This window comes from Petromyzon marinus, chromosome 37 (assembly GCF_048934315.1).
Source record: "Petromyzon marinus isolate PM22_M1 ecotype Great Lakes invasive population chromosome 37, UKy_Petmar_22M1.pri1.0, whole genome shotgun sequence".
NCBI lineage: Eukaryota > Metazoa > Chordata > Hyperoartia > Petromyzontiformes > Petromyzontidae > Petromyzon > Petromyzon marinus.
This window is the reverse complement of record NC_133703.1, coordinates 13,687,693-13,714,928: the sequence shown is the minus strand read 5'-3', so window position 1 is coordinate 13,714,928 and position 27,236 is coordinate 13,687,693. Positions and strand designations below refer to the sequence as shown.

At 46.4% G+C, this 27,236-nt stretch overlaps 2 protein-coding genes across 4 annotated transcripts; one reads left to right on the top strand and one right to left on the bottom strand.

Annotated features, from left to right (window-relative positions):
• Positions 1-716: 716 nt before the first annotated feature.
• TEFM (transcription elongation factor, mitochondrial) lies at positions 717-9,061 on the top strand. 3 transcript variants are annotated; one of them, XM_032967348.2, is made up of 6 exons: positions 717-929; positions 3,681-4,086; positions 4,499-4,637; positions 5,505-5,654; positions 6,524-6,700; positions 7,181-9,061. In XM_032967348.2, the coding sequence occupies exons 1-6, from the start codon at positions 881-883 to the stop codon at positions 7,472-7,474; spliced, it is 1,215 nt and encodes a 404-aa protein (XP_032823239.2). In that variant the 5' UTR covers positions 717-880; the 3' UTR covers positions 7,475-9,061. The 3 variants fall into 3 exon arrangements, with proteins under 3 accessions (XP_032823239.2, XP_032823240.2, XP_032823238.2); XM_032967349.2 differs by lacking the exon at positions 717-929 and adding an exon at positions 2,637-2,835; XM_032967347.2 differs by lacking the exon at positions 717-929 and adding an exon at positions 2,862-3,388.
• A 2,829-nt stretch (positions 9,062-11,890) lies between these two features.
• COX19 (cytochrome c oxidase assembly factor COX19) lies at positions 11,891-25,362 on the bottom strand. The gene is made up of 3 exons (XM_032967351.2): positions 25,128-25,362; positions 13,111-13,222; positions 11,891-12,394 (listed from the first exon to the last, which is right to left on the bottom strand). Exons 1-3 carry the CDS (start codon positions 25,345-25,347, stop codon positions 12,292-12,294), a joined length of 435 nt encoding a protein of 144 aa, XP_032823242.2. The 5' UTR covers positions 25,348-25,362; the 3' UTR covers positions 11,891-12,291.
• Between the last annotated feature and the right edge of the window lie 1,874 nt (positions 25,363-27,236).

Genomic DNA, 27,236 nt, shown 5'->3' with positions numbered 1-27,236 from the left:
TTAAATTATTCGAATTGTTTGTACAATGAAACGACAATGTTTGAAGTGGGCGCACTTTGTTTACCGGCGACGGGAGAGCTGGGTGGGGGAGAGAGAAGTGGGGGGGGGGGGCGAGGCAACGGCGTTGCCGTAGTGCTGCTATTGTCTGCGCAGTGCGCAATCTACCAGTGCTAAAACTGTACTTACTTATCTACCAGTTATGTGTTACTTATTTATTGGATATTTACTTTTGTTACTTATTTACTGTTTTAAGTTCACTCGTTTCCAGTTAGTTTGTTTTCTTTGTGCACGTTATGATTTTAATGTTAACAATTGAAAGTGGAATGTATTACAAATGTAAACTTCGTATTAATATGATGGAATTAAGCTGCGGTAACGACGTTAAAGATATGAATGCATGCGGGGTATATGGAGGTGCGGGCTATCTGAAATATGTTTTACACAAAACTCTATTTTTGCGGGGTATATGCGTCTGCGGGTTATATGCGTACGTGGGCTACATGCGGGAAAATACGATAGATGCCACCACCGCCATCTATTGCGCGGCGGTTGAACTCACGACTCTTGGTTCTAACAGACAACTGGACATACGGAGAGATTTGTATCTCTGAAAGTTCATAAGTCGAATGCTCGTCGGTAGAGGTGTCCATCTAATGCTAAATTGCAGCATTGTTGCATATTTCCCGGCTGACTGGCGCGTGGGCGGGCTAGTTCCCGGTGATGACGTCTAAACTAAACTATTTTTTATTTTACCAGGTAAGGCCCACTGAGCTCTGTCAGCTCTTTTTCAGAAACGACCTGGCCACAAATGACAGCTCAACGGAGTGGCTGTTCGTGTGCAAATGTATAGCAGCCACATGCCCGAAACGCGTGTTTCTAAATGTGGAGGGAAAAAGTGGAGGACCCGGAAAAAAATTCACGCGACCAAGGTGGGTGAGAGAGACACGCACACTCCAAATATACAGCAGCAGGCGTCAGGGTCGGGATCGAATCCACGTCCTCCTGCATACCGGGCGAGGTAGTTAACATCTCCTAGCCACTGCCACCTGCAATCCCATAGCGCTGAGCAGGGCTCGTGCGTGGTTGACGTCACGCCCCCACCCTCCTCCATGTCTCACGCGCAAATCGGCAAATGCACGGGCAGTGCTCGTAAACAAATAAATAACTACGCCTTGCCCACTCTTTCTGCGCACGCGAATGTTCAGTCAACGGCACAGATAATCCAGCAGAATGTGTTCAAACATACGCCGGCTTCAACCTCAGGGTCTCATCAGCGGTCACAGCAGTGTTAATTGGCATTTGTTATTGGGCAGAGCACTCGGTCGACTGCGCAGTGGTGACGCATGCTTGTGTAAGGAAACTCCTTGGAAACGTCAATTTTAGTTGAAGGTCGAACTCGTCCCAGATGTAGTCAGACCCACTTCTTCACCGTTGTCGTTCTCAGCCACAGCCAGCGCCCCGATCAAATGCCTCGTCCTCCTCTATACCATACCTGTTTATCAGTGCCTACCTTATTACAGACCAATTCAGACTTTCTATGTCACCCTGTGCCATTATAAACATCAACGTTCATCCTACAAATAAGTCCCATCACAAGGGAGAAACACGTAGACACAAATTGTTATAAAACAAAAACTTGTGTATTCATGTTGATGATTGGTGTCAATGATGCTACTTATCATGCATGCTGTCTGTGATCTTGCATGCTGATGCTGCTTGCTTCATAGGGGCCGTCCATAAATGACGTCACGCGAATTTGGGCACTTTTGACCCCCCCTCGTCACACGGCGTCACAAAATGTCAGACCCTCCCTCAAATATGACGTCACAAAGCTCTGCCCCCCCCCCAACCATATTTCCATTTTGAAAATAAAACATGCTTCAAATCGCTTTAAACTATTGTCATTGTAGTGCGTATTTAATGTGGCGCTGCACTCTGATGTTGTAGGAGAAAACATTGATTAAAAAGTCTATTTAATTAAGTAGAACGTATTCTTGGTTCTTTCGGTAAAGTCACGTAGAAGGGAAACAATAAAATAAAATATACATAAAACTAAATTCTCACGACGTTTCGACTGCAACACAAGCAATCATCAGGTGTGAAAATTTTTCTTGCTGTGGTTTACACACCTGATGATGATTGCTTGTGTTGCAGTCGAAACGTCGTGATAATTTTATTGTTTTATATATTTTTTTGTTTCCCTTCTACGTGACTGTACCGAAAGAACCAAGAATATGAATCCCTGCAGTCACGAAATGTTTAAATCAAAATTTAAGTAGAACGTGTTGTCTATATTTAAAGATGCGCATTTTGATGTGACGTCACATTTCTCAACCCCTCCCCCTCCTTCGTCATACATCGTCACTAATGTCTGACCCCCCCTAGGTGCGTGATGTCATTTATGGACGCCCCCCCCCATACGTGGATGTACATACGGGAATCGCTAATCTCCAGAGTTTAAAAAAATCTGTTCTACGACTTTTTTTTGGCCTGATGATCCTTTTTGTTGCTCGTACTGCAATGGCTGTACGCCGTATGGACCTGAAAACTCAATTTCCCTGTGTAAGAACACGGGGGGGGGGAGGGGGGGAGACTAAACCGTGGTGGTTTAACAGCTATGCCGTTTGTCTCCTGCGAACTGTGGCGAACAATAAAGTGTTGTTGTTGTTATACTCGGGACCACGTGGTGCGGTGTCACGTGCCCCCAGCATGGCGGCGCCCATGGTGACATGCGTGTCCTCGGCCATTCAGCTGTAACTGAACGCCGCCACTCGCTTGGCGATTAATCCGCGATCACCGGTACTCGCACAATGCTCGCGACGAAGAGATTACCAGGTAAATGGAGGGCTGTCTTTCACACGCAAAAAAACGAGTACACATTCTCCGGCGCTCCATGCCGGAAATGTGTTTGGCGTGCATGGACGTGGTGGTGGGAGTGGGGAGCGGTAGTGTAGCGGCTAGCGCGCTGTGAACCCGGCGACCCGAGATCGATTCCCGCTCACGGCCAACACCAGTGGCGATTATCTGAACCGGTCCAGGGCCTCCCCTAGGTCGATTCGACCTAGAATTAGTACCTGGTGCGATGTGTGAGCATCGCCACTAAGGCGATCGGGCGTGGTGCTGGCCACCCACCCAACCCTTTCGTGTGCCGTACCGGCTTTCAAAGGTGCTGGCTAACAGCACTTGCCCCAACAGTCTGTTAAGGCTATCGGGGGGGGGGGGGGTCTTTGTACAATGATCACGGACGGTTACATTCGTGGGTTAACACCGTGAAGGCGCCGAGTCCAGCAATGACCGACCTGCCCTATGGCCTCCTGCTGCCGCCCATCATCCGCTATTTTCTACCTCCTGCTGGGCGACGGCCTGCCCCACACCGCCGCCATTCACGGTCCAGCGATGCCACAAGTTGCACACTCAGGATGAGCTGCTTTCATCGCTCTGTGTCCGCGATGATCCCTTTAAGCGATGTGTCTTGCCCAAGCCCATTTCGCAATTATTCACTGAAATACAGACGCGCGTCACTACACAGTCAATTATTCTCAGCGACAACTTTACAGATCCTGGTGAAATGATACATTGCTGTGGTGTTGGTGTAACGCTGACCGTTTGATGTGGTAATGTTTAAAGTGGAGTTGGAGCGCTGTATTCCACCAAAGTGCCTCTGTGCGCATGTTTACCAGGAGCGCTGTGGCTGGGAGCCAGGTTGCGGGGAGTAGTGAGTGCAAGGTCGCGATGTGCGTTCCCCGATGCCCCGGAACAACCGATGAACGCGAGCACCCAGCAGTCCGACAGGCAGGGCGAGGAGGTCTCTACGGCGGAGCGACCCAGAGGGGAGTTCTCCCAGTCGGAGGTCTCCACGGCGGAGCTAGACAGGGAGCCGCTATCTTCAGAGGAGCGCCACACGGTGGAGGTCCCCCTGGACGAGCTCTTCACGGCGGAGCAGCGGGCAACGTTGCTGCGGACTTTTAATGAGGCGTCGGGCGCGGAGCTGGGGGCCATGCGCGCGCTGCGGGGCCGCAAAGGCGCCAACGTGGCAGCGTTCCGCGATGAGCACGGCCCCTTCGGCGACCTGGACTCGCTCACCAGGCACGGAAAAGCGCCGCTCGCGCGCGACCCAGCTTGTGCGCAATGCACACTGCACACGTTAGACGTATACACTATGCACGCCGCACCCTGTGTACATGTACACGATACATGCACACTGCGGAAACACACCCAAACATGCCAAGAAAGCCTGTTTGAAAGTGAGTTGAGATTCAGTAAAGGTTCACATTGAACATTCTTACTAAACAGCTGCAAGAATGGTACTCATTTTTCCAACCGCAGAGGCATGATGGGCTGAATCTATAATCACTGTGGCGTCCGTGTGTTTGAGGGAAGCCCTCTTTTGGCGGTACTTGGCTGTACTGATTGTGGAGTAGTAAAGGAAATTGCTGATTATATGTTACGAGCGATATTAATAAAGGGAGGTTGCTGATGGGTTTTTTCCGCCCTCCAGAGTCCCCTACCTGAAGTACAAGTCGCTGTTCAAGGCATGCACCGTCCTCCTGCAGCCCAAGCTTAGCAGGGAGGCGGCGGCACGGCAGAGCAAACGGCTGACCTTCCTCAAGCCGGATGTGAGCCGCGAAAGCCTCGAGGTAGTGAAGGCAGACGAAGCACAGCTAACACAGACACCATCGTACCCAAGTGGTGGATTTACACAATCCCAAGGTGGGCCAGTCTCTCCATAGGATGACCAATGCTGCTTTCCCACACTGCGGTGATATGTTGTGGACTGGGGATTGATGAGTGACTGAGTGAACCCCAGATCCATATTTGACTTTATTGTTGTCCAGTGCTATAACCACTGAGCCACCCTGCCTGTTGTTTAGTGTAAGAGCTATTTACGTTGGGGTAAGGCCATTGGCACTGGAGACCTAAAGCTTGGGATACAATGCTCCTCTCTACTTCAAAGTAAACATATCTTGATGCATCTTTGTTGGCAGCCTTGATTCTTTGGTTGAAATTCTACATTCCAATGACAAGGGCAAATATGACCCAGTCAGAAGGTTGCCAGTTAATGTCTCGGTCAGGTGTCCACTCATCCCATCATTTCTCGAAAACAATTTAAGTACCACTGCAGGAAATCACGGTGGACAGCTCTTCCTGCTGTATGTGATTTTGTAGCATATGCCTCTGCACTCTGCACAAAATAACATTTGACCAAAACGAGCAGTCACATTGTGGAGAGACTGCCCATCTTGTGCATGTGGATTTACACTTCTGGCTCAGGCCTGCCGATGAGGATGAGTGCCACCCCAGTGCTCGTCGTTTTGAGACTTGGCAGGTGGACTGGACCCAAGTTACTATTGAGCCACTGCGATTGCCTGGTGGTGGTGACCTCACATTGGCTTCTGAGCTCTATGGGCCTTCCCCGAAACAAACAAACCGAGTGTAACGAATGCCAGTTGAGCCTGTGGTCGTTTGTTGGCACTGATCGAGTTCTCTGGGCACTGTCGTCGCAGACCGTGCGGAGCGTGGTGTCGCTGGTGTTTGGGATGCACCGCGTGGCGTGGGCGCACGTCACACGCTCGCTTGACGTCCTGGCCTGGCAGCAGCGCCGCTGCGACACCATCAGGACGGGCAGCTACGCTCCCAACGTCTACTACGAGGAAGTACGCAGCGACTCTTGCTCCTCTGTCATGCTATCCCGCCCTCCTGTTTATACACACACCGCCACTGTCACACACAAAAGACAAAGATCCGCCGTATAGCTTTAACAGACTGTTGGGGGAAGTGCTGTTAGCGAGCACCTATGAAGGCCAACACGGCATAGGAGGGGGTGGAGTGGCCAGCACCATGCCCGGCAACCATTCTTTCCCCAGTGGCGATATTTACACACCACATCAGGTACTGATTTGAGGCCGAGTCGACCTAGGGGAGGCCCAGGACCGGTTCAAATAATCGTCCCTTTTGTTGGTCACCAGGTTCTTAGTGCAGTGCACTAACCACTACACTACCGCTCCCACTGTCACAGACATGTCGCCACTCTACACACACACACCTGTACACACCTGTACACACCTCCCACTGCCAAGACGTAATCTTTGAGTGGCGCGGTGGTTGCACTTGCGACTCGCAGGAAAAAGATCCTGTGTTCAATTCCCAACTCGGCACCTTTCTGCATGGAGTTGGTATGCTCTCTTTCTGCATGGGTGTCCTCTCATAGCTGAAAAACCAAACATTATAACTGGTATTGGCCAAAACATCCTAATTCTGAAAACCTACCTGAAAATGACTCAGTTCCAATTACACACAGCAGCAACATCTGCCCTGAGAAAACCTGGCAGGATCCTCTTGAAAAAGAGTCTTGGGGCTCATTGCAGCCTTCCTGTACACTGAAAGGGTAATAATCATAATAATCGTGACCGTCACCCCACTGTTGCTTTCACTTCCACCTGTCATACCCTGTGATCGCTTATGAACAGAAGTGACCGGTATGGCCCGTGGATTGTGTTTCCCTGTGGACACGACGCGGGCGTAGCTGCGTGCGACGGTGGCGCTCATTCCCAAGGCGGACCTGTACGTGCTGGAGCGGCCGAGCCTGCCGCCCGGGAACACAAGCCTCTTCCCGGTCGTGCTGCACCTACGTAGCATGGAGACAACGCTCTTCAGCCTGCTCTCGCTCAGGGACGCTGCTGCCGCCGGGACGGAAGTCGCGGTGCGTGGTGGCGCGCCGAGCGTGCGTTCGTTTCGACACGTACGCACAGGCTTCGTTGCTCGCTTTTTTTCCCACGTTGCTGCGGCTAGATTGGAGTAGTTGGCACGTGACTCCTAGTAGCTACTCGTAGTGAGAGGTATACTGGAAATATTTTCCAGGTCGCTGACCTGGATAGGCCGGGCTGAAACCAAGCCCCGATCGTAGGGAACTCTGCACGTGGACAGGACCCGTACTGTGTATGATTGTGGATCTGAATGACCTAGTATTAATTTTACGTTTAACTTTTAAACTTTGTTACATTGTATTAAAGTAATTTGTTGAGTTATAATTTTTACGTTTTATTTTACATTTTTACCACTGCACGTTATTTGAGTTGCGCTTAGCGATGGAGACTTCCCACGCCGCACTGTAACTCCCCGAATTCAATCTTTGTCGAGAGCGAAAACCACAACTGCCGACCCCTGACCTCCGTGTGCCCAGGACAATCCATGGATGGAGCCCCCCACCACCGTGCCACCCCCACACCCCCGCGTGCTCGGCATGTCGCGCTCCGCCGTGGGCCAGCATTTCCAGCTCATGCTGGGGAGCACCAAGACGAGCGGGCGGGAGGTTGTACGCCTCCTGTTGGACGAGGTGCTGCTGCTGGAGCGGCCGCGCGTGCGAGTGCCGCGCTCCCTCGCGTCGGCGCGTGACAGCCGCGAATGTGAAGAGATGTGCGATGCGTTGCTGCAGGCGCTCGCCTTCCTCGAGCTGGCGCTTGGCCCTGCGAACTGAGCTGTGGCTCATAACAGAAATTCCTCTCTCTCTCTGGGCTAGAGAGATGCGTTCGGTGTGGTTGCAAAGCCGAATCTTAAATGGGATTCTTGGCCAGGGTCATAACTATTGAGTGTGCAGGCGGTGCAGCCACGGACCGGCCAGAGAGACCCAGGGGCCGGGAGAATTGGACAGGGGACCCCACTTAATTCCTTGCACCAGGGCCCCTGCCGGCCACGCTACGTCACCGTTCCAGATACAATAGAAGCAGATGTTGGCAGCCCCAAACTCGAGTCATCTCAGCTGCAGATGCTCCACACAACAGCAGCAGCGTGCTGCAGCCTTCATCAGGGCACGATGTTTGGGTTCCTCGCTGCATACACAGAGACTGCCTGGAAAGGCATCAGTTGGCAATGTCACCGAGGCTGCGCCTCTCAGCAGTGCAGCCTTCATCAGGAAAATGGAGTCTGGAATTGCCGTTCCTCAGCTGTCCATGGGCTGACACCATCTGTTTAAGTTAGAGGCTGAGAGTATTTTCTTTACAGTATTTAGACCTCTAGCCATATGGGCCATTGTGCTTTTATTTATAATTGTGAATCGTGTCTGCATCACTCACATCTCGGTTATTTACATTCTCCCTTGTCATGGCTAGAAAGTGTCTGGGGATGCCAGTATAGTTAATACCAAGCACTTGTAATGATGCTGTATAAATGTCGGTATTCCACCATCCTGACCACATCTAAATTTCAGCTTTTATATTTCCCCATACAAGACCGTGTGCATGTGATAGAGGGGAAACCTGTAATTTTATATGGATTGCACAGACACAGTAGCGTCTCGACTCAAAACTCATTCACGACATCGTAAATAAAGGATGTGTACATTTCATCCTGGTGGTGAGTAGGCTAGGTCTCTTTTTAGCAGTCCTGTCGATTTTCCAAATAACTTTTAAAAAACGTGAAGTGTTATTGAATGAAAGTGAATTGGAAAGCCGGTGATTGACAAGGCACCCAGTGACACCGTACACAGGAATACAACCACTGTGTCCCCACGTTTTATCCGTGAAACACCAAACGCACTTTCCCTTTAATGATGAACAAACATTTTTGTTGGCCTCGTTGTTATCTGTCCAAATTAGTGCCATTAAAAAGCCTCCACTACCTGGCCCAGCGAAACAACGCACCACCTGTTTCAGTTCACTCGCCGGTGAATTAAAAATAACCCCTGAAACCAAGATTTAGCCATCCGATACATGATTGCTCATGTCACCGGTAAGCTGGCACAATAATAATAGGCACGTTAAACACTTGTACAGAGTGACTATTAATTTGCTTAGGTGTTTGGTGGTGGAGGGTTCTTAATGACAGATTTGGTTGGATCATACTTGACCATAATCGCAAATCAACTGTAAATCGTAATGATGGCTCTGAAAACTTGCACGTTAAGTCTGCCTTTAATGGCTGCACTGCTGTTTTAACAAACGTGCACTGCACATTTCACCTATAAACATACTACCGAGGTCACGAGCGATTATTCAAAAGACGACGGCGGGCAGAGTGTGATGTGAAGTGTTTCCACACCAATAAAGCTCTTCAAGTATGTGCTGGATACTATGGAAAACAGGTCCCTGCATGGTGGGCTGGTAGGACAAGTCTCTGCGCTGTCTATTGCTGATTTTACACCCAACAGCACGAGATTTCACTTCGTTAAAGTATTGAAAGGGGACGGACGGATGGACACATTAATCTATTGCAGGCTGGTACACTCAGTTTACAACTTCGTTCCTACCAGTATTAAACGGTATCTGGATTAGAAGCTGCGTTTCAAAGTGCATTTGGAATATTGGAGGAATGCAGATCATCCCGCTGCACAGATCTCTTCACTGCATTAGTGGAATTAACTAAATTTAAATAACATGGCACTCGAATGAAAAAACCCACAGCAAAAATAGAATGCGGTTGAATAGTGACGAAATGTACACTTGACCGCACTTTGACTGAAATCAATTGAACTGCCAAACTCAAACGCCACTCACATTTACGTCGAGTAAAGTCGCTTATGGTTTTGTTTATTTCTCCTCGAGCCATCCCATTCCAAAGCCGAATTGTCCATTCAAATGCATTGCATTGAAGGCCTGAAAAGAGCTGTCCATCAAAACATCGAAGCCAGGTCTCATCTCCGGGCTTCTTGCTCGACTGCTGCTCACGTAGACGCACGTGTATTGCGCAAACACCCAATATGATTACATAACAATCACCAGGTCAACAAGCAAAAGCTACGTGATGTATCAAGTAAACTAAACTGTTTTATTTTACCAGGTAAGGCCAACTGAAATATGTAGCTCTTTTGTAGAAACCACCTGGCCGCAAATGATAGCGCAACAAAGTGGCTTGTCACGTGAAAATGTATTGCAGCCAAATACTCCAACGCATGTCGATTCTAAATGTGGAGGAAAAAACCGGAAGACTCGGTGAAAAATCCACGCGACCATAGGGAGAACATGCAATCTCCAAATATACAGGCGTCGGGGTCGGGATCAAACTTCTCACCACCGCGACGTCCTATACTCTTCGTATGGAATTGTCTGTCCAAGTGAACGTTTTAACTTATTTTTCCAACAACCAAATAAAAATTTTCACTTCCGAGTCCATCTCACTTTTCAAGCTGCCTCGGAGCACCTTGCTTTTCACACCCTAAGATCGCTTCCCAGTCCCCCCCTCGACAGTAGAGGTTCCCGAGGCGTGCTGCGCATGACCAAAAGTAGTTCTCGAATCCAGAAAGGTTTGAACCATTGCTTTGGACTGGATGCGAGCACCCACGTAACTGAGCGGGCGCAGAGAATGCACACCTAGCCAGGAAGTGAAGAGACCTAACACAAGTTATATTCCCAGCTCTTTGTTACTCCTCAGTCTTCTTAGGTTGTGCACAGTGTATAGACAATGTGATGCCTACGGTTCATTGACTGCTGACCGCACATGGCTGTGAACAAAGTGTCTCCCCCTGCTCAAGCAATGGGTGGTGCTCTTCTCCAATGGTGACCCTGAGCCGGTGGTGGAAATTCCACATTCTGATGGTCGGGGCAAGTCTGTCCATGACAGCAACTACTCGGCTTACACTGATTGATGGGCGGTGTAGGCTTCCAGGCAGTATGTAAACTCACCTTATTGGGAGCCCAGCACTCTCCCATAGTACCACTTGGTAGGACTGAGCGTAAGATGAAATCTCAAGGTGATGTACTGATGCTTTACCATTCTCATCTCAGGTACATCCCATCTAATAGGATGTACTGTTAATTTTCCTGACCAAAACTCAACGTTCGTGATCCTGAGGTTTGCATCACCAACATCCGGGAAACAACTCGGTTAGTGAATCGGGAAAACCAAATTCGGCCCGGATTCCCGCAGCATCCTCACTGTCCTGACCCACCTTTCCTCATGTGACGCGACACGTGCGAGTCGGCCAAGCGCCAGAGGAGCCCTCTGTGAAGTCACGGGGGACTTAGCACGCGAGAGACGCAGCCAGTAACTTCGGTGCCAAGTTTGTTTTATAAAGTGCAGAAATTATACACAGTAATAGATTATAACTTCAGGTTGACCTCACCTGACCTAGGGCTGTGCTTAATGCTACTGGTAATACTCTCTGGCTGTGGAGGATAGGGAGGGGGAGAGGGGTGAAGTAGGAGGGGGCTAGTCCACGGAGCCACGCAACTCGCGAAGCAGTGTGGGATCAAACTTAAATGGAGCTGGAATGGCCAAGCACTTCCCATTGGTCTTGCAGCATCCAAGGTCTCAAAACAGAAATTTTGAACAAATCGAAATAGTAATAATAGCATAAACACCCGAGGCAGATGTTTATGAACCATTGGTACGTTACCCCCAAGAACATGACAGGCACATTCACCAATGTAAATTTGAGCCCTGTAGGCATGTAGAATCCTACTTAAAATATTATCTGTATCCTTTTTGAATAAGCATTTTAATGCATTTTATGGCCGTATTTTGAATGATGTAGGCATGGTCGATAAAGGATTTGATTTGTTTTAATTCGTATTTAAAGCATACGGTGAGCTTGGGATGGTCTCCGTCCCACGTGGTGGTTTTGGTCTGTGGTCATGAATCGACCATTCCCAACGCAGTCACTAAGTGTAATTGAGGGCTGCGTGGCGTCTCCTCGTCGTGGTTTATCATGCCGTGAGACTCGCTCCTGGACACCTACAGAGCTCGGCGTGTGACCTCACCCAGCCACCGTCTGTTGCCGATCCTCCCCATCAGGGTGGGGCCCTCGCACCCTGCGGCGGTAATCCCTTGATAAAAGCAATCGCGCGCCCACGTCTACGAGCCAACGTCTGCCAGCATCTTCACATGAGGGGTCATTACCGCATTATCCCTGCCATCTGCAGCCTACTGTGAGAAACAAGGGCACTCTCTTTAATGGCGGTGAAAACAAAAACCCCAACACTTTATTGAACATACACATGTTAAATTATACAAGTACAACTATATGTTTAACCTTGTCAAAATACATTCACAAAAAGCATCATACTATTGCTTGTAGTTAAATTAGGAAAATTAAGTTCATCAAGCTGCACATATATTTAAGCAGATTACAATGTAAATGCCAATACCCTTCAAGGAACTTTTGACAAAATGCTAATTTTCCTGTAGATTTTCTTCCATTGGTGATTGAAGGTCGAAATGCAAGAACTCCCAAGAATAGACCTTATGTTTTTTTTTACATTTTCTCTTTAAAAACAAAACTATCTCACACGATCCAATATCACCCCAGCATCTCTCGTTTGAGCAGAAAGTTATTTACACCTTGCCATTACGCTTGTTTTGTTATCGGGGATGACAGGAGGATGTCTCTTCAGGTTTCTTTCCATCCTCGCCCATGAGATCCTTAAATCCCAACTTCTCTAGTGGCTCCTGGGACATCAGCTGCCTGCCCATTCACACACACGTCACGCGACACCGTTAAGCCTTCAAACACCAGGTCTCGGAGCCCTTCTGACAGTTGGCAGCACAGCGGTGTCTGACACAAGGGACAATGCACCACGCCACCACCAGTAACCTCTAAGCACGGGTTCCTTTTGCACTGTGGCAGTGTCAGGTTTTGTCTCGGGGTTAAACAAAACAGTTTTCCCGGCATGGGCAGAACATTTCCTGCTCGTATATCCAAAGTAGCCTTTTAAGCTCGACATACACCTATTCAAGAACCGGTTTGCAAAGTTTGGTGACATCATTTACCAATGGCTTATTTTAAGTAGCAAGAGGGCAACACCCGCACTCGGAAGGTTGTAAGTTGAAATCCCTCCAGATGTTGATAAAATAATAACAACTTTAAGCCAAGTCAACGGCACCTGTTGTAATAGGTACCCTTCCCCTCATCATGGGAATGTGGAAATACCACGACTAGTTCAGGTCAACCAATTTAGCACACTTTTATTTTGTTACAAACAAGCAAACAGCTAATTGACACAGAACGGTTATACTTCGACAAACTTTTTTACAGTGAGATAGCTTTTATATGATTTCACAATTTTAATCTATATTTGAGACCAGCATGTCTTTATTTTTATTTTCTCAAAATGCTTGTCATTTTTCAAAGTGGTGATTTACCACTCTAGGAATAAGTACGAGACTCCCCCCCCCCCTCACCTCTCCATTCTGCACTCCAAGTATTCTTTGGCTTGCAACCGGCACTGCACATTTTCATAGTTACATTCACTGAGGCACTTCATGAAGGCCTCCTTGAACTCCTTGCACTCCCCTTAATGAAGCACCGGCAAAAGACAGAAGGCGTTCATGGAGTGCGTCATTATTTGTTTTGTACAAAAATAACAATAGGTTTGAAAAGTTCCTTTCCAGAGCTTTCAAGTGATACCTTTCTCGGCAAAGGAAAACATTTACGAACATTTCAGCATGGCCAATTTTGGCACGCACGTTGAATTGTTGCCTATTTGCATAACATCTGCATTCCAAGGACTATGACAAAGAGAGAGGTGACAATGGGTTTCATTATCATAAACAATTGACTGCTGTATGAAGGTAGGGCTGAACGATTTGGGGAAAATATCTAATTGCGATTTTTCTGACATTGCGATTAAAATTTTTAAAGTCAAGCTTCAGTTCAATATTCAGTGTAATATATTTAAAACATGTGATAGAGCAGTGGTTCTTAACCTTATTGGAGGTACTGAACCCTGCAAGCTTCATCAGTGCATTCACCGAAACCTTCGTAATTGGAAAAATAAAATATTTCTTCAAAACATAGGTATATATCTTATTAGTGCACAAAATGAACCATGCATCAGTTGCACATAAAATCACTGTGTTCAAAGAACAAAACCAACAAAACATCAATTTCACGCAAAAACATAACTCAATGAATATTTACTGCAAATCAATGTGACTTTTGCTGTTGCCTTTCAGATACAAGTTCAGAAATGCGTGGCTTCATCTTGGCAAGTGCCACTCTCATATCATTTTCGCAACAAAGTCTGTTCCTTTTCTTAGTTTTAATGGCTACCATCCTCGAAAAAGATTGCTCGCAAAGATACGTTGCAAAAAACGGTGTGAGTATCTCAAGGGCTTTCTTAGCAATAAGAGGGTATGGTACGATTTGGTGACACCTAAACGTTGAGAGCGTTGTTGTTCTGAAGAGTTCCTGTTGAAGCTGGCTCTGCTGAAGTTCAATGATTTCCTTGAGGTATTTATCGTTGACATCTGCTGTCGCAACACAAAACGTGAACGGCTGTCTCACCCATGCTGGATATGACTCTCTGGTGGGGAAGTATCCGTCGAGAGACTTTGCGAGCTCATCTAAGTGCATAGCAATTGCTTGCTTCAGCTCCCCAGGTACAGAAATGTCTCCAATTCCAAACACGTCTTCGATCTTACTTACACAGTCGTCCAGCAGGGGAAAGTTTGCGAAGTTATCATTCTCTTTTTGATTTAAATCTGGCTACCATGAGAGGTTCGTTCATGAGGCTATCCACATATACAAACACAGAGACAATTTCAACCGAGAAGATGGATTCTGGCTTAGCAATCATTGGAAGGATTTGATAAACCATTTCGGGTCTTAATTGATTGTTCACGCTTACAGTGGCTTTCAGACCGCATCCATTATTTTCGTCTCCCCCCTCCTCTTTTCCGAGCATAGATGGACTCGTCCACCTGAATAACTGACAAATCGCTCTCCGTGGTGCTAACGTGAAAAAAACGCCACTTTTATCAAATTTTCTTGCTGTGGTTTTCACACCTGATGATGATTGCTTGTGTTGCAGTCGAAACGTCGTGATAATTTTGTTTTATATTTTTATTATTTTATTGTTTCCCTTCTACATGACTTTACCGAAAGAACCAAGAATATCATTCTCTGTTCGTCGTTTCCATAAAGGTAGCTTTTTTTTAATCGCCTTCAGGTTTTCTTCCGCTTCGATGATGTTGACTCCACCGCCCTGCATCTGTCGATTGAGATGATTGAGAGCATCCAAAATATCGGCCATGTACATCAAAATGAGAATGAACTCAGAATTTTTGAAGCAATCTGCGTGACAATGTTGGTACAGAAGTACCTCGAATTCAGAGCCCATTTCCTTACACAGCTCTTTGAAGATGCGGTGCTTCATAGCACTATTTCGAACGTAGTTCACACATTCAACTACAATTTTTAATACTTCTGCCAGTTTAGGAGGCAAGGTTTTTGTTGCCAACGCATGCCTGTGCAGAACACAGTGCGTAACAATGATGTGTGGTGCATCGTATTTCACCAGCACTCCAAAACCAGAGTGTCGTCCCAGCATGGCTGGAGCTCCGTCCGAACAAATTGCAGAAACCATATTCCACGAAAGATCGTTGTCTCTGAAGAAGTCATCCACGAGTTTCTTCACATCGACTGCCTTGGTTGTTGTTGTAAGAGGCTTACAAAATAAAAACAATCTTCCTTTATCACGTCGTCTTTCATATAGCGCACGAATACAACAAGCTGGCTTAGATTGGAAACGTCGGTGGTCTCGTCGAGTTGGAGGCTGAATTTTGCTGGGCTTGAAATCAGATCTGCTCATGTCGTCTATTCTGCTGCTGATAGTGTCATTTGAAAGAGGAATTTGGGATAACTTATCTTCAGTTGATTTTCCCAGCATGATATTCGCCATCTTCGACGCAGCTGGTTTTACTAGTGTTTCACCAATGGTCTGTGGTTTGCCCTGCTTTGCGATCAAGTACGCAACTTCGTACGATGCTGTGAGGATCGGTTTGTCGATGGGTACAAAGCTGAGAACAGGCAGAGTAGCCTTTTCATCGAATCTGGCTCTCTTCACCTTGAATTCAGCAAGCGTTGTGTTCTTGTATTTACCATCTCCATGCAGCTTTAGGAAGTGTTCCTTTAGTTTTGCCGGTGCTAGACTAGAATTGCTCAACTTGGCATTGAAAATCATGCATTGAGGACGCTGACTCCTATCACGTTCCTTTATACACGTGAATCCATATTGTACGTATTCGTCCAACCACTTTCTTTTTTTGCTCGACATAGTTAGTATGAAGGGATTAGAAGATTAAAAGAAAATCACAAATGATGTACAATCACAACAGCCACAAGTCGACTACTGAGCGCACCAAGTTCCTGATCACGCAATGTGGTGTGATTAGCTGCAGCCAATGATGGCCAAGCGGAGCGTGACGTCACAAATAATACAAGTGGGCTGAATTTATTGTGTAACACATTTTTACTAAGCAACAAAATATTTGTAATCTAACACGGCGAAGAAAAATTTTGTGTTGCCAATTTTTTTGACGGCCGACAAAAACGGCCTGACATTGCAAGTGCGAACCGGGCTGCTATACTGTGTGTGTCTTGACCCCTGCCGAACCCCGGAGAGTGACTCAACGAACCCCTGGGGTTCGACCGAACCCAGCTTAAGAACCGCTGTGATAGAGCATTACCACATGATACCATAAAAATATGAGAGTTCTTAAAATATATAAATTGCTTCCAACATGTATTTATTAAAATGTTTTAATTGAAATAGAACAATCAAACATAAAACAATTGTTAAGTTAAATAAATAAAGTAATAATACAAATCCAATAAAAAAATCGCAAAAAATCGCAGCCTTTGCGATTTGCTAATCGCATTGTTCCAAATTGCGATTTAGATTTGAAATGGATTAATCGTTCAGACCGATATGAAGGGCTCTCTCCACATCACCACCATCTCTTGAAGTCTTGCAATGCCAGAATCCAGCTAGCTCCTACACAATGGGAGAATCTCAGCGATCCATCTCCATAGTGGTTACACTCTCGGGCAGAAGTCCCTCCTGGCTGCTATTTCCTCACCAGTCTCATCCACTGGCCATCATCCCCCCCTTCTCGCGATGAGTCCTGCCCAAGGCCACTTAACTTTTTCTCAAGTCGATGTGTCTTTTTTTAATTTGTTTCCTATGATAAAAGTCTTCCTCTCCATCTTTTCCCTCCACATCCTGAATTAACACGCGTTTGGAGTCATTGGGCTGCTATACATTTCCACGTGATAAGCCACTTCATTGAGCTATCATTGGTGGCCAGATCGCTTTAGAAAAAGACCTACAGAGCTCAGTGGACCTTACCTGGTAAAATAAAAAATAGTTAATTAGTTTAGCAATCCCGCAGTGCAATCCCAGCGTGCAATTACGTTTGTATAGTCACTGTTTCCAATCAATGTCGCATAAGGTACGATGCACGGATTGTTAAGGATAATGTAAGTTGACTCATTAATTACCATCCCCCCCCCCCCCACGTGGCAAGAGCGCAGAAGCTTGGTCACAACATCTACGCCACTATATAAGGAACTAAACAAGTGGACTTCTTCACAAGTCTGGCTGTCGCCCGATGAATCTAGTTGTAATTTTTCGATTTAAAGCTTTCGTGACTGCAAGGATTCATCTTCTTTGGTTCTTTCGGTAAAGTCACGTAGAATGAGAATAAAATAATACAATAACACAATAAAATTCTCACGACGTTCATTAGTTTAGTAATCTGGCGAAACGTCGTATTCGGATTGTAAATGTTGTGGCTTGGCTCTCCAACACACCGGTGTGCTGTATTAGTATACTACACTATACACTACACTATACACTATTGTTTTAAAGCTTTCGTGACTGCAGGGATTCCTATTCCTGGTTCTTTCGGTAAAGTCACGTAGAAGGGAAATAATAAAATAATTGTTTCATTTATATTATTTCCTTTCTACATGACTTTACCGAAAGAACCAAGAATATACACTAGTGCTGTACTAGTGACCAATTGGCATGTTCTGTTTACGTGACAACCCTTACTAGTTGGCTGTGTCGGGTGGTGGCGGGTTTTAACGACACATTTATATATTTACGCGATCTAACCAAAAAAAAACCTCTATTATGGATGGTGTTTGTAAATCCCTAATTGTAGTCACCCAGGCCTCTCCACCACCTCTCACCACTTTGATCCTGACCCACATTCACCGATCGTCTGCTGTGATCTCTACTGGTGTCCCTCGAGATATTATTTCGCATTTTGCAAATGACTTTTGTTTTGCTTATGTTTATCATATTTCCACATGAGAAACATCATTCGTGGAATAATGCCTCAAGCCATTCGTTAACCAAAAAGAAAAACAACTGCTTTAAGAATGTGCCTCATCAGTTACACTCTTAATAATCACAATACGTAATTGTGGTTATGTAGTAATTACTCTTTGTTTTTCTCGGTAAAGTCACGTAGAAATAATAAAAAATACAATTATATAATAGCATACGACATTTCGATTGCAACACAAGCAATCATCATCAGGTACAGAAGAGCTAAATTTAAGAGAGAGAGAGGAAACACATAACCGCAGATGTATATATACAGACCTTAAGTAGAGGGAATTAACACAGACACACCAGGGGACACACAGAGAGACGGAGCACACTAAATCAAACAGGGTTTAGCAAAATTTGGAAACTATATAAAGCAACACAGACGGTCGGTTAAAACACAATTAACGCATGGTCTGGTAGATTACGCCATTTCAAAGATTGCTAAATTGTAAGTTAAGTGTGAAATTTAAGAGAGTGATGGAACACAGACCACAAAGAGACATATGGGGAGAGACACGCACACAGTGAAGAAGTAAAGCCGCATCTCTGTGACGACGCCTTTGATAGACAGAGACGGAGGGGCTGGGACTCAGAGACAATGGGACACAAATTAGCATGAAGAGAGCACATATCAAAGGACGGTGCGGGTAGAGGGCACGAGTTGTCACACACACAGGCAGAGACAGCACAGCGATACAAACACCAAATCAAGACACAAGACACACACAGAGACAACACGGCGATACAACACCAAGTCAAGACACACACACAGGCAGAGACAACACAGCGATACAAACACCAAGACACACACACACAGAGACAACACAGCGATACAAACACCAAGACACAAGACACACACACACACAGGCAGAGACAACACAGCGATACAAACACCAACACACACACACACAGAGACAACACAGCGATACAACACCAAGTCAAGACACAAGACACACACACAGGCAGAGACAACACAGCGATACAACACCAAGTCAAGACACAAGACACAAACACACACACACAGACAACACAGTGATACAAACACCAAGACACACACACACACAGGCAGAGACAACACAGCGATACAAACACCAAGTCAAGACACAAGACACACACACAGGCACAGACAACACAGCGATACAAACACCAAGTCAAGACACAAACACACACACACAGAGACAACACAGTGATACAAACACCAAGACACAAGACACACACACAGGCAGAGACAACACAGCGATACAAACACCAAGTCAAGACACAAGACACACACAGGCACAGACAACACAGCGATACAAACACCAAGACACAAGACACACACACAAACAACACAGCGATACAAACACCAAGTCAATACACAAGACACAAACACACACACACAGACACACACACAGGCAGAGACAACACAGCGATACAACACCAAGTCAAGACACAAGACACAAACACACACACACAGACAACACAGTGATACAAACACCAAGACACACACACACACACAGGCAGAGACAACACAGCGATACAAACACCAAGTCAAGACACAAGACACACACACAGGCACAGACAACACAGCGATACAAACACCAAGTCAAGACACAAACACACACACACAGAGACAACACAGTGATACAAACACCAAGACACAAGACACACACACAGGCAGAGACAACACAGCGATACAAACACCAAGTCAAGACACAAGACACACACAGGCACAGACAACACAGCGATACAAACACCAAGACGCAAGACACACACACAAACAACACAGCGATACAAACACCAAGTCAATACACAAGACACAAACACACACACACAGACAACACAGTGATACAAACACCAAGACACACACACACAGGCAGAGACAACACAGCGATACAAACACCAAGTCAAGACACAAACACACACACACAGACAACACAGTGATACAAACACCAAGGCACAAGACACACACACAGGCAGAGACAACACAGCGATACAAACACCAAGTCAAGACACAAGACACACACACAGAGACAACACAGCGATACAAACACCAAGACACACACACAGAGACAACACAGCGATACAACACCAAGTCAAGACACAAGACACACACACAGGCACAGACAACACAGCGATACAACACCAAGTCAAGACACAAGACACACACAGGCACAGACAACACAGCGCTACAACACCAAGTCAAGACACAAGACACACACACAGAGACAACACAGCGATACAAACACCAAGACACACACACAGGCAGAGACAACACAGCGATACAAACACCAAGTCAAGACACAAGACACACAGGCAGAGACAACACAGCGATACAACACCAAGTCTAGACACAGGACACACACACACACAGACAAGACAGCGATACAAACACCAAGACACAAGACACACACACAGAGACAACACAGCGATACAACACCAAGACACAAGACACACACACAGAGACAACACAGCGATACAACACCAAGTCAAGACACAAGACACACACACAGAGACAACACAGCGATACAACACCAAGTCAAGACACAAGGCACACACACACAGAGACAACACAGCGATACAACACCAAGTCAAGACACAAGGCACACACACAGAGACAACACAGCGATACAACGCCAAGTCAAGACACAAGGCAGACACACAGACAGAGACAACACAGCGATACAAATACCAAGTCAAGACACAAGACACACACAGACACAGAGACAACACAGTGATACAACACTAAGTCAAGACACAAGGCACACACACAGAGACAACACAGCGATACAAACACCAAGTCTAGACACAAGACACACACACAGAGACAACACAGCGATACAACACCAAGTCAAGACACAAGACAGACACACACACAGAGACAACACAGCGATACAACACCAAGTCACAAACACACACACACAGAGACAACACAGCGATACAAACACCAAGTCTAGACACAAGACACACACACAGACACACAGAGACAATACAGCGATACAACACCAAGACACAAGACACAGAGACAACACAAAGACACAGACTTTATACCTTCCCGTAAAGGTGGTTCGAACTTGATTAGGTGCCTTCGTGACTGCAGGAATTACTCTTTTTTTATTAGTTACGTAGTTTATATTAGTGCCATCAATTGCAGCTTCTGGTTATGTTATTTAGTTTATACATTTAGGTGATAAAAGTGATGTCGGTGGAGATGTAGCTCGTTGCTAGTTATGTATGAAGTTACCTGTGTCGATGTAGTTATGTCACTGTGATGGACATTAACGCCAGCAGTTGTCACAATGTGTACATTGTACATCACCGCTTAGCTCCAATATAACGCGTTACACCCCATCGCTATTGTACAACATTACACTATGTTTGTTTAATCATGTTTCTGTGCACTGTGAACACGACGTTGATTTAAATTTCACTGTGCCATGGCCCCCACATGCTCACTGAAATTAATAAACGTCTGAAACGGACGACGTAGAAGTTGTGATTTATAAGTTTAGCGCGTAAATAAAATACAACAGTTAAAGTGATATACTGCAAGCCCGCCTTTCACACACACAGCCACAAGAGTTAACTACAGTCACACACACACAACAAGAGTTAGCTACAGTCACACACACAGTAACAAGAGTTAGCTACAGTCACACACACACAGCAACAAGAGTTAGCTAGTCACACACACAGCAACAAGAGTTAGCTACAGTCACACACACAACAAGAGTTAACTACAGTCACACACACAGCCACAAGAGTTATCTACAGTCTCACACACAACAAGAGTTAACTACAGTCACACACACAGCAACAAGAGTTTACTACATTCTCACACACAGCAACAAGAGTTATCTACAGTCTCACACACACACAACAAGAGTTAGCTACAGTCACACACACACAACAAGAGTTATCTACAGTCTCACACACAGCAACAAGAGTTAGCTACAGTCTCACACACAGCAACAAGAGTTAGCTACAGTCACACACACAGTAACAAGAGTTAGCTACAGTTACACACACAGCCACAAGAGTTAGCTACAGTCACACACACACAGCAACAAGAGTTTACTACAGTCTCACACACACAGCCACAAGAGTTAACTACAGTCACACACACAGCAACAAGAGTTAGCTACAGTCACACACACAACAAGAGTTATCTACAGTCACACACACAACAACAAGAGTTAGCTACAGTCACACACACACAACAAGAGTTAGCTACAGTCTCACACACACAGCAACAAGAGTTATCTACAGTCACACACACACAACAAGAGTTATCTACAGTCTCACACACACACAACAAGAGTTATCTACAGTCTCACACACACAACAAGAGTTAGCTACAGTCACACACACAGCAACAAGAGTTAACTACAGTCACACACACACAACAAGAGTTAACCACAGTCTCACACACACAACAAGAGTTAACTACAGTCACACACACACAACAAGAGTTAACTACAGTCACACACACACAACAAGAGTTAGCTACAGTCACACACACACACAGCAACAAGAGTTATATACAGCCACACACACAGCAACAAGAGTTAACTACAGTCTCACACACACACAGCCACAAGAGTTAACTACAGTCACACACACACAACAAGAGTTATCTACAGTCACACACACAACAACAAGAGTTAACTACAGTCACACACACAGTAACAAGAGTTAACTACAGTCACACACACACAACAAGATTTAACTACAGTCACACACACACACCAAGAGTTATCTACAGTCTCACACACAAGAGTTATATACAGTCACACACACAGCAACAAGAGTTAACTACAGTCTCACACACACACAGCCACAAGAGTTAACTACAGTCTCACACACAACAACAAGAGTTAACTACAGTCACACACACACAGTAACAAGAGTTAGCTACAGTCTCACACACACACAACAAGAGTTAGCTACAGTCACACACACACACAACAAGAGTTATCTACAGTCACACACACACAACAAGAGTTAACTACAGTCTCACACACACGCAACAAGAGTTAACTACAGTCACACACACACAACAAGAGTTAACTACAGTCTCACACACAGCCACAAGAGTTATCTACAGTCTCACACACACAACAAGAGTTATCTACAGTCACACACACAGCCACACGAGTTAGCTACAATCACACACACACAACAAGAGTTATCTACAGTCACACACACAACAAGAGTTATCTACAGTCTCACACACACAGCCACAAGAGTTAACTACAGTCACACACACACACAACAAGAGTTAGCTACAGTCACACACACACAACAAGAGTTATCTACAGTCTCACACACACACAACAATAGTTAACTACAGTCACACACACAGCAACAAGAGTTAACTACAGTCACACACACAGCAACAAGAGTTAACTACAGTCACACACACAGCCACAATAGTTATCTACAGTCACACACACAGCCACAAGAGTTATCTACAGTCACACACACAACAAGAGTTAGCTACAGTCACACACACAGCAACAAGAGTTAACTACAGTCACACACACAGCAACAAGAGTTAGCTACAGTCACACACAGCCACAAGAGTTATCTACAGTCACACACACACACAACAAGAGTTAGCTACAGTCACACACACACAACAATAGTTTACTACAGTCACACACACAGCAACAAGAGTTATCTACAGTCACACACACACAACAAGAGTTAACTACAGTCTCACACACACAACAAGAGTTATCTACAGTCTCTCACACACAACAAGAGTTAACTACAGTCTCACACACACAACAAGAGTTAACTACAGTCACACACAGCCACAAGAGTTATCTACAGTCTCACACACACAGCAACAAGAGTTATCTACAGTCTCACACACACAGCAACAAGAGTTAACTACAGTCACACACACAAGAGTTATCTACAGTCACACACACAACAAGAGTTATCTACAGTCACACACACAACAAGAGTTATCTACAGTCTCACACACACAACAAGAGTTAACTACAGTCACACACAGCAACAAGAGTTAGCTACAGTCACACACACAGTAACAAGAGTTAACTACAGTCACACACACAGCAATAAGAGTTAACTACAGTCACACACACACAACAAGAGTTAGCTACAGTCACACACACACAACTAGAGTTAGCTACAGTCACACACACACAACAAGAGTTAACTACAGTCTCACACACACAGCAACAATAGTTAGCTACAGTCACACACACACAACAAGAGTTATCTACAGTCACACACACAACAAGAGTTAGCTACAGTCACACACGCACAGCCACAAGAGTTATCTACAATCACACACAACAACAAGAGTTAACTATAGTCACACACACAGCCACAAGAGTTATCTAGTCACACACAACAATAGTTAGCTACAGTCACACACACAACAAGAGTTATTACAGTCACACACACACAAGAGTTAGCTACAGTCACACACACACAACAAGAGTTAGCTACAGTCACACACACAACAAGAGTTATCTACAGTCTCACACACACAACAAGAGTTAGCTACAGTCACACACACAATAAGAGTTAGCTACAGTCACACACACACAAGAGTTAGCTACAGTCACACACACACAGCAACAATAGTTATCTACAGTCTCACACACACAGCAACAAGAGTTATCTACAGTCTCACACACACAACAACAATTAATTACAGTCTCACACACAACAAGAGTTAGCTACAGTCACACACACACACAACAATAGTTAGCTACAGTCACACACACACAGCCACAAGAGTTAGCTACAGTCACACACACAGCCACAAGAGTTAACTACAGTCACACACACACAACAAGAGTTATCTACAGTCTCACACACAGTAACAAGAGTTAGCTACAGTCACACACACAGTAACAAGAGTTAGCTACAGTCACACACACATAACAAGAGTTAGCTATAGTCACACACACAGCCACAAGAGTTAACTACAGTCACACACAGCCACACGAGTGCCAGGCGATGCGTCCAGGCCTGCGACCGCCACCCGCCCGCCGGGGAGACTTCAAACTCCACGCAACCAAACGCCGCCCAACCAGCGCCGAGCACTCTCACCGAGATGGTCGAGTGGAAAGGATCCTCTGTCTGGAGGTCGCGGCTTAAAGCTTTTGGTGCCAAAATTCATCGCCGACATGACGGCGGCGACGACGACTTCGGCTTGCGAGTGGAGGCGGCGGCGGCGGCGGCTCCCCGCGAGTCGAAAGCCCCGGGCGGGCCGTCGCCAGTAGGGGGCGATGTTGCCACGTGGCGGCGTTACAGGCAGAGCCAGCCCCATGCTGGGTCTGTCCAGTCACCTCCTTGCCCAGCAAGCGAGCCTTTTGACACTTCACGTGCCCTCAAAGTGCACCTGGCCTGGCACAGGCGTCACCGTCACGGAGTGGCGGATAGCGGGTGGTGCCTTCCTGTCAACCCCTTATCAGTGCCTACTTCATTAAACATATCAACGTTCATCCTACAACGCCACATCACAAGGGAGAAACACAGACAAGACATTTGTTTTTGCCCGCATTGATACGACTGCACGCCGTATGGACAAGAATACGGGTCAACCGTACGGCTTGACATTGCCCCGTGTGTTGAATTCCAATGCTGGAGTGAAATGTGTAGGTGATTGATTCATTCTCCCCAGCACTTTGGGGATGCTTGGCCAATATAGGAGCGAGTTGCAGTGTCAGGCGTGTTTTAGCTACAAGAGGAAACCAGAGGAGAAAAAACCGCCAAGATGCACAACAAGAGGGATAGAAGTAAATTTTAATATTCTTTGGGTTTTTCGGTAAACTAACGTAGATAGGTTCAAAGAAAATAACAAAAAACTACGATCGCAACACAAGCATTCGTCATCAGGAAGAGGGGGTTAGCTTCTAAAGGTAAACTGTTCATAAAGGTTTAAAATGGGCGTAGCCCAAATGTCAGCAGCTGCTGACAAAAATATGAATTCCTGCAGTCACGAAGGGGCCGTCCATAAATGACGTCACACACCTGGATGAGGCCGACCACGACGACGGGGCTCCCCAACAATCGACCCCGGGAGCTCAGGACCCGGAGATGGAGCGGGAATCTGTTATGCCACCAACGCGGGGAGAAGACCGAAATCTTACCACACCAGCACCTCCAAGGAGTGAGCACCGGACCAAGAAAGACATTATGGGAGACCTCCTGGCCGCCGTCACTGCCTTAGCCACCGTTATGCAGCAGGAGAACAACGAGAGGACGCCCGTCCAACGCCCCAGGCCTTCCACCGCCGCCGTTCCCCCCCCCTTCGTAGCATTCAGCCATCCCGGCTGTGAACTCCCCCTTCAATGAACAAATTAGGGAAATGCAAGAAAAAAGCATAGTGTGCTTCAACTATAACAAGAACAGCAAAAATACCCTAACTCACCTGTACCAAATTAACATTATCCACAAATGTACAAAACCCGCATGGAGAAGGGTGTAAACCAATGAACCCAACCAAAAGCACCCAACAAGGATAACGCGTAAACCCACGGGATTCCCTCTACCACCACACCTCCCACCTTCACCGTGTAATGATGCTCGTGAGCTCAATGGCGGCAAGGATCAGCCAATAACCGCCATGACTCAATGAGCACGACAATCAACTGACAGCGTGGGAGCGTGTGTGTAAGGGGATCACGAAAAACGAGTCTTTGAGCGAGTCCGTGATGCCGGGCCTCCAGGGGAGGTGGGCTCGCTCACCCTGGAATGTGCAAATGTTCCGCCGAACCCGGCTCCTCACGAAGAGCAGTAGGCCGGGTCAACGGGTCCTCTGTGCTGAAAGCCTGCGAAGCCGGCATGCGCGGCCATTGATGGAGACGTCAGTCGCGCAGCACCTGGGGCAGAACAGAACCGCTCCGCTGAGGACCAACCTCAGCGGGTACACACCCTGGCTCGTCGGACACATTCAACACTCGGCCCCTGCAATATGGAGATGAAACGAATTGGCGTGGCGCGATAAACGGTTTCAGGCGAGAGGGATGCACGAACCAACTCCGCCGACCGAAGTTGATCTGGACACACTACTGTGGTCGAACAACCCGAACAACATCGACCGGCCCTCGCCAGGGTTGGAGTAACTTAGGCGATGTACCCATTGGCACCTGCGGACAGCGCAACCAAGCCTTTTCCCCAGGTGTCCATTCATACAGAGAAGCACGCACTCCCTTA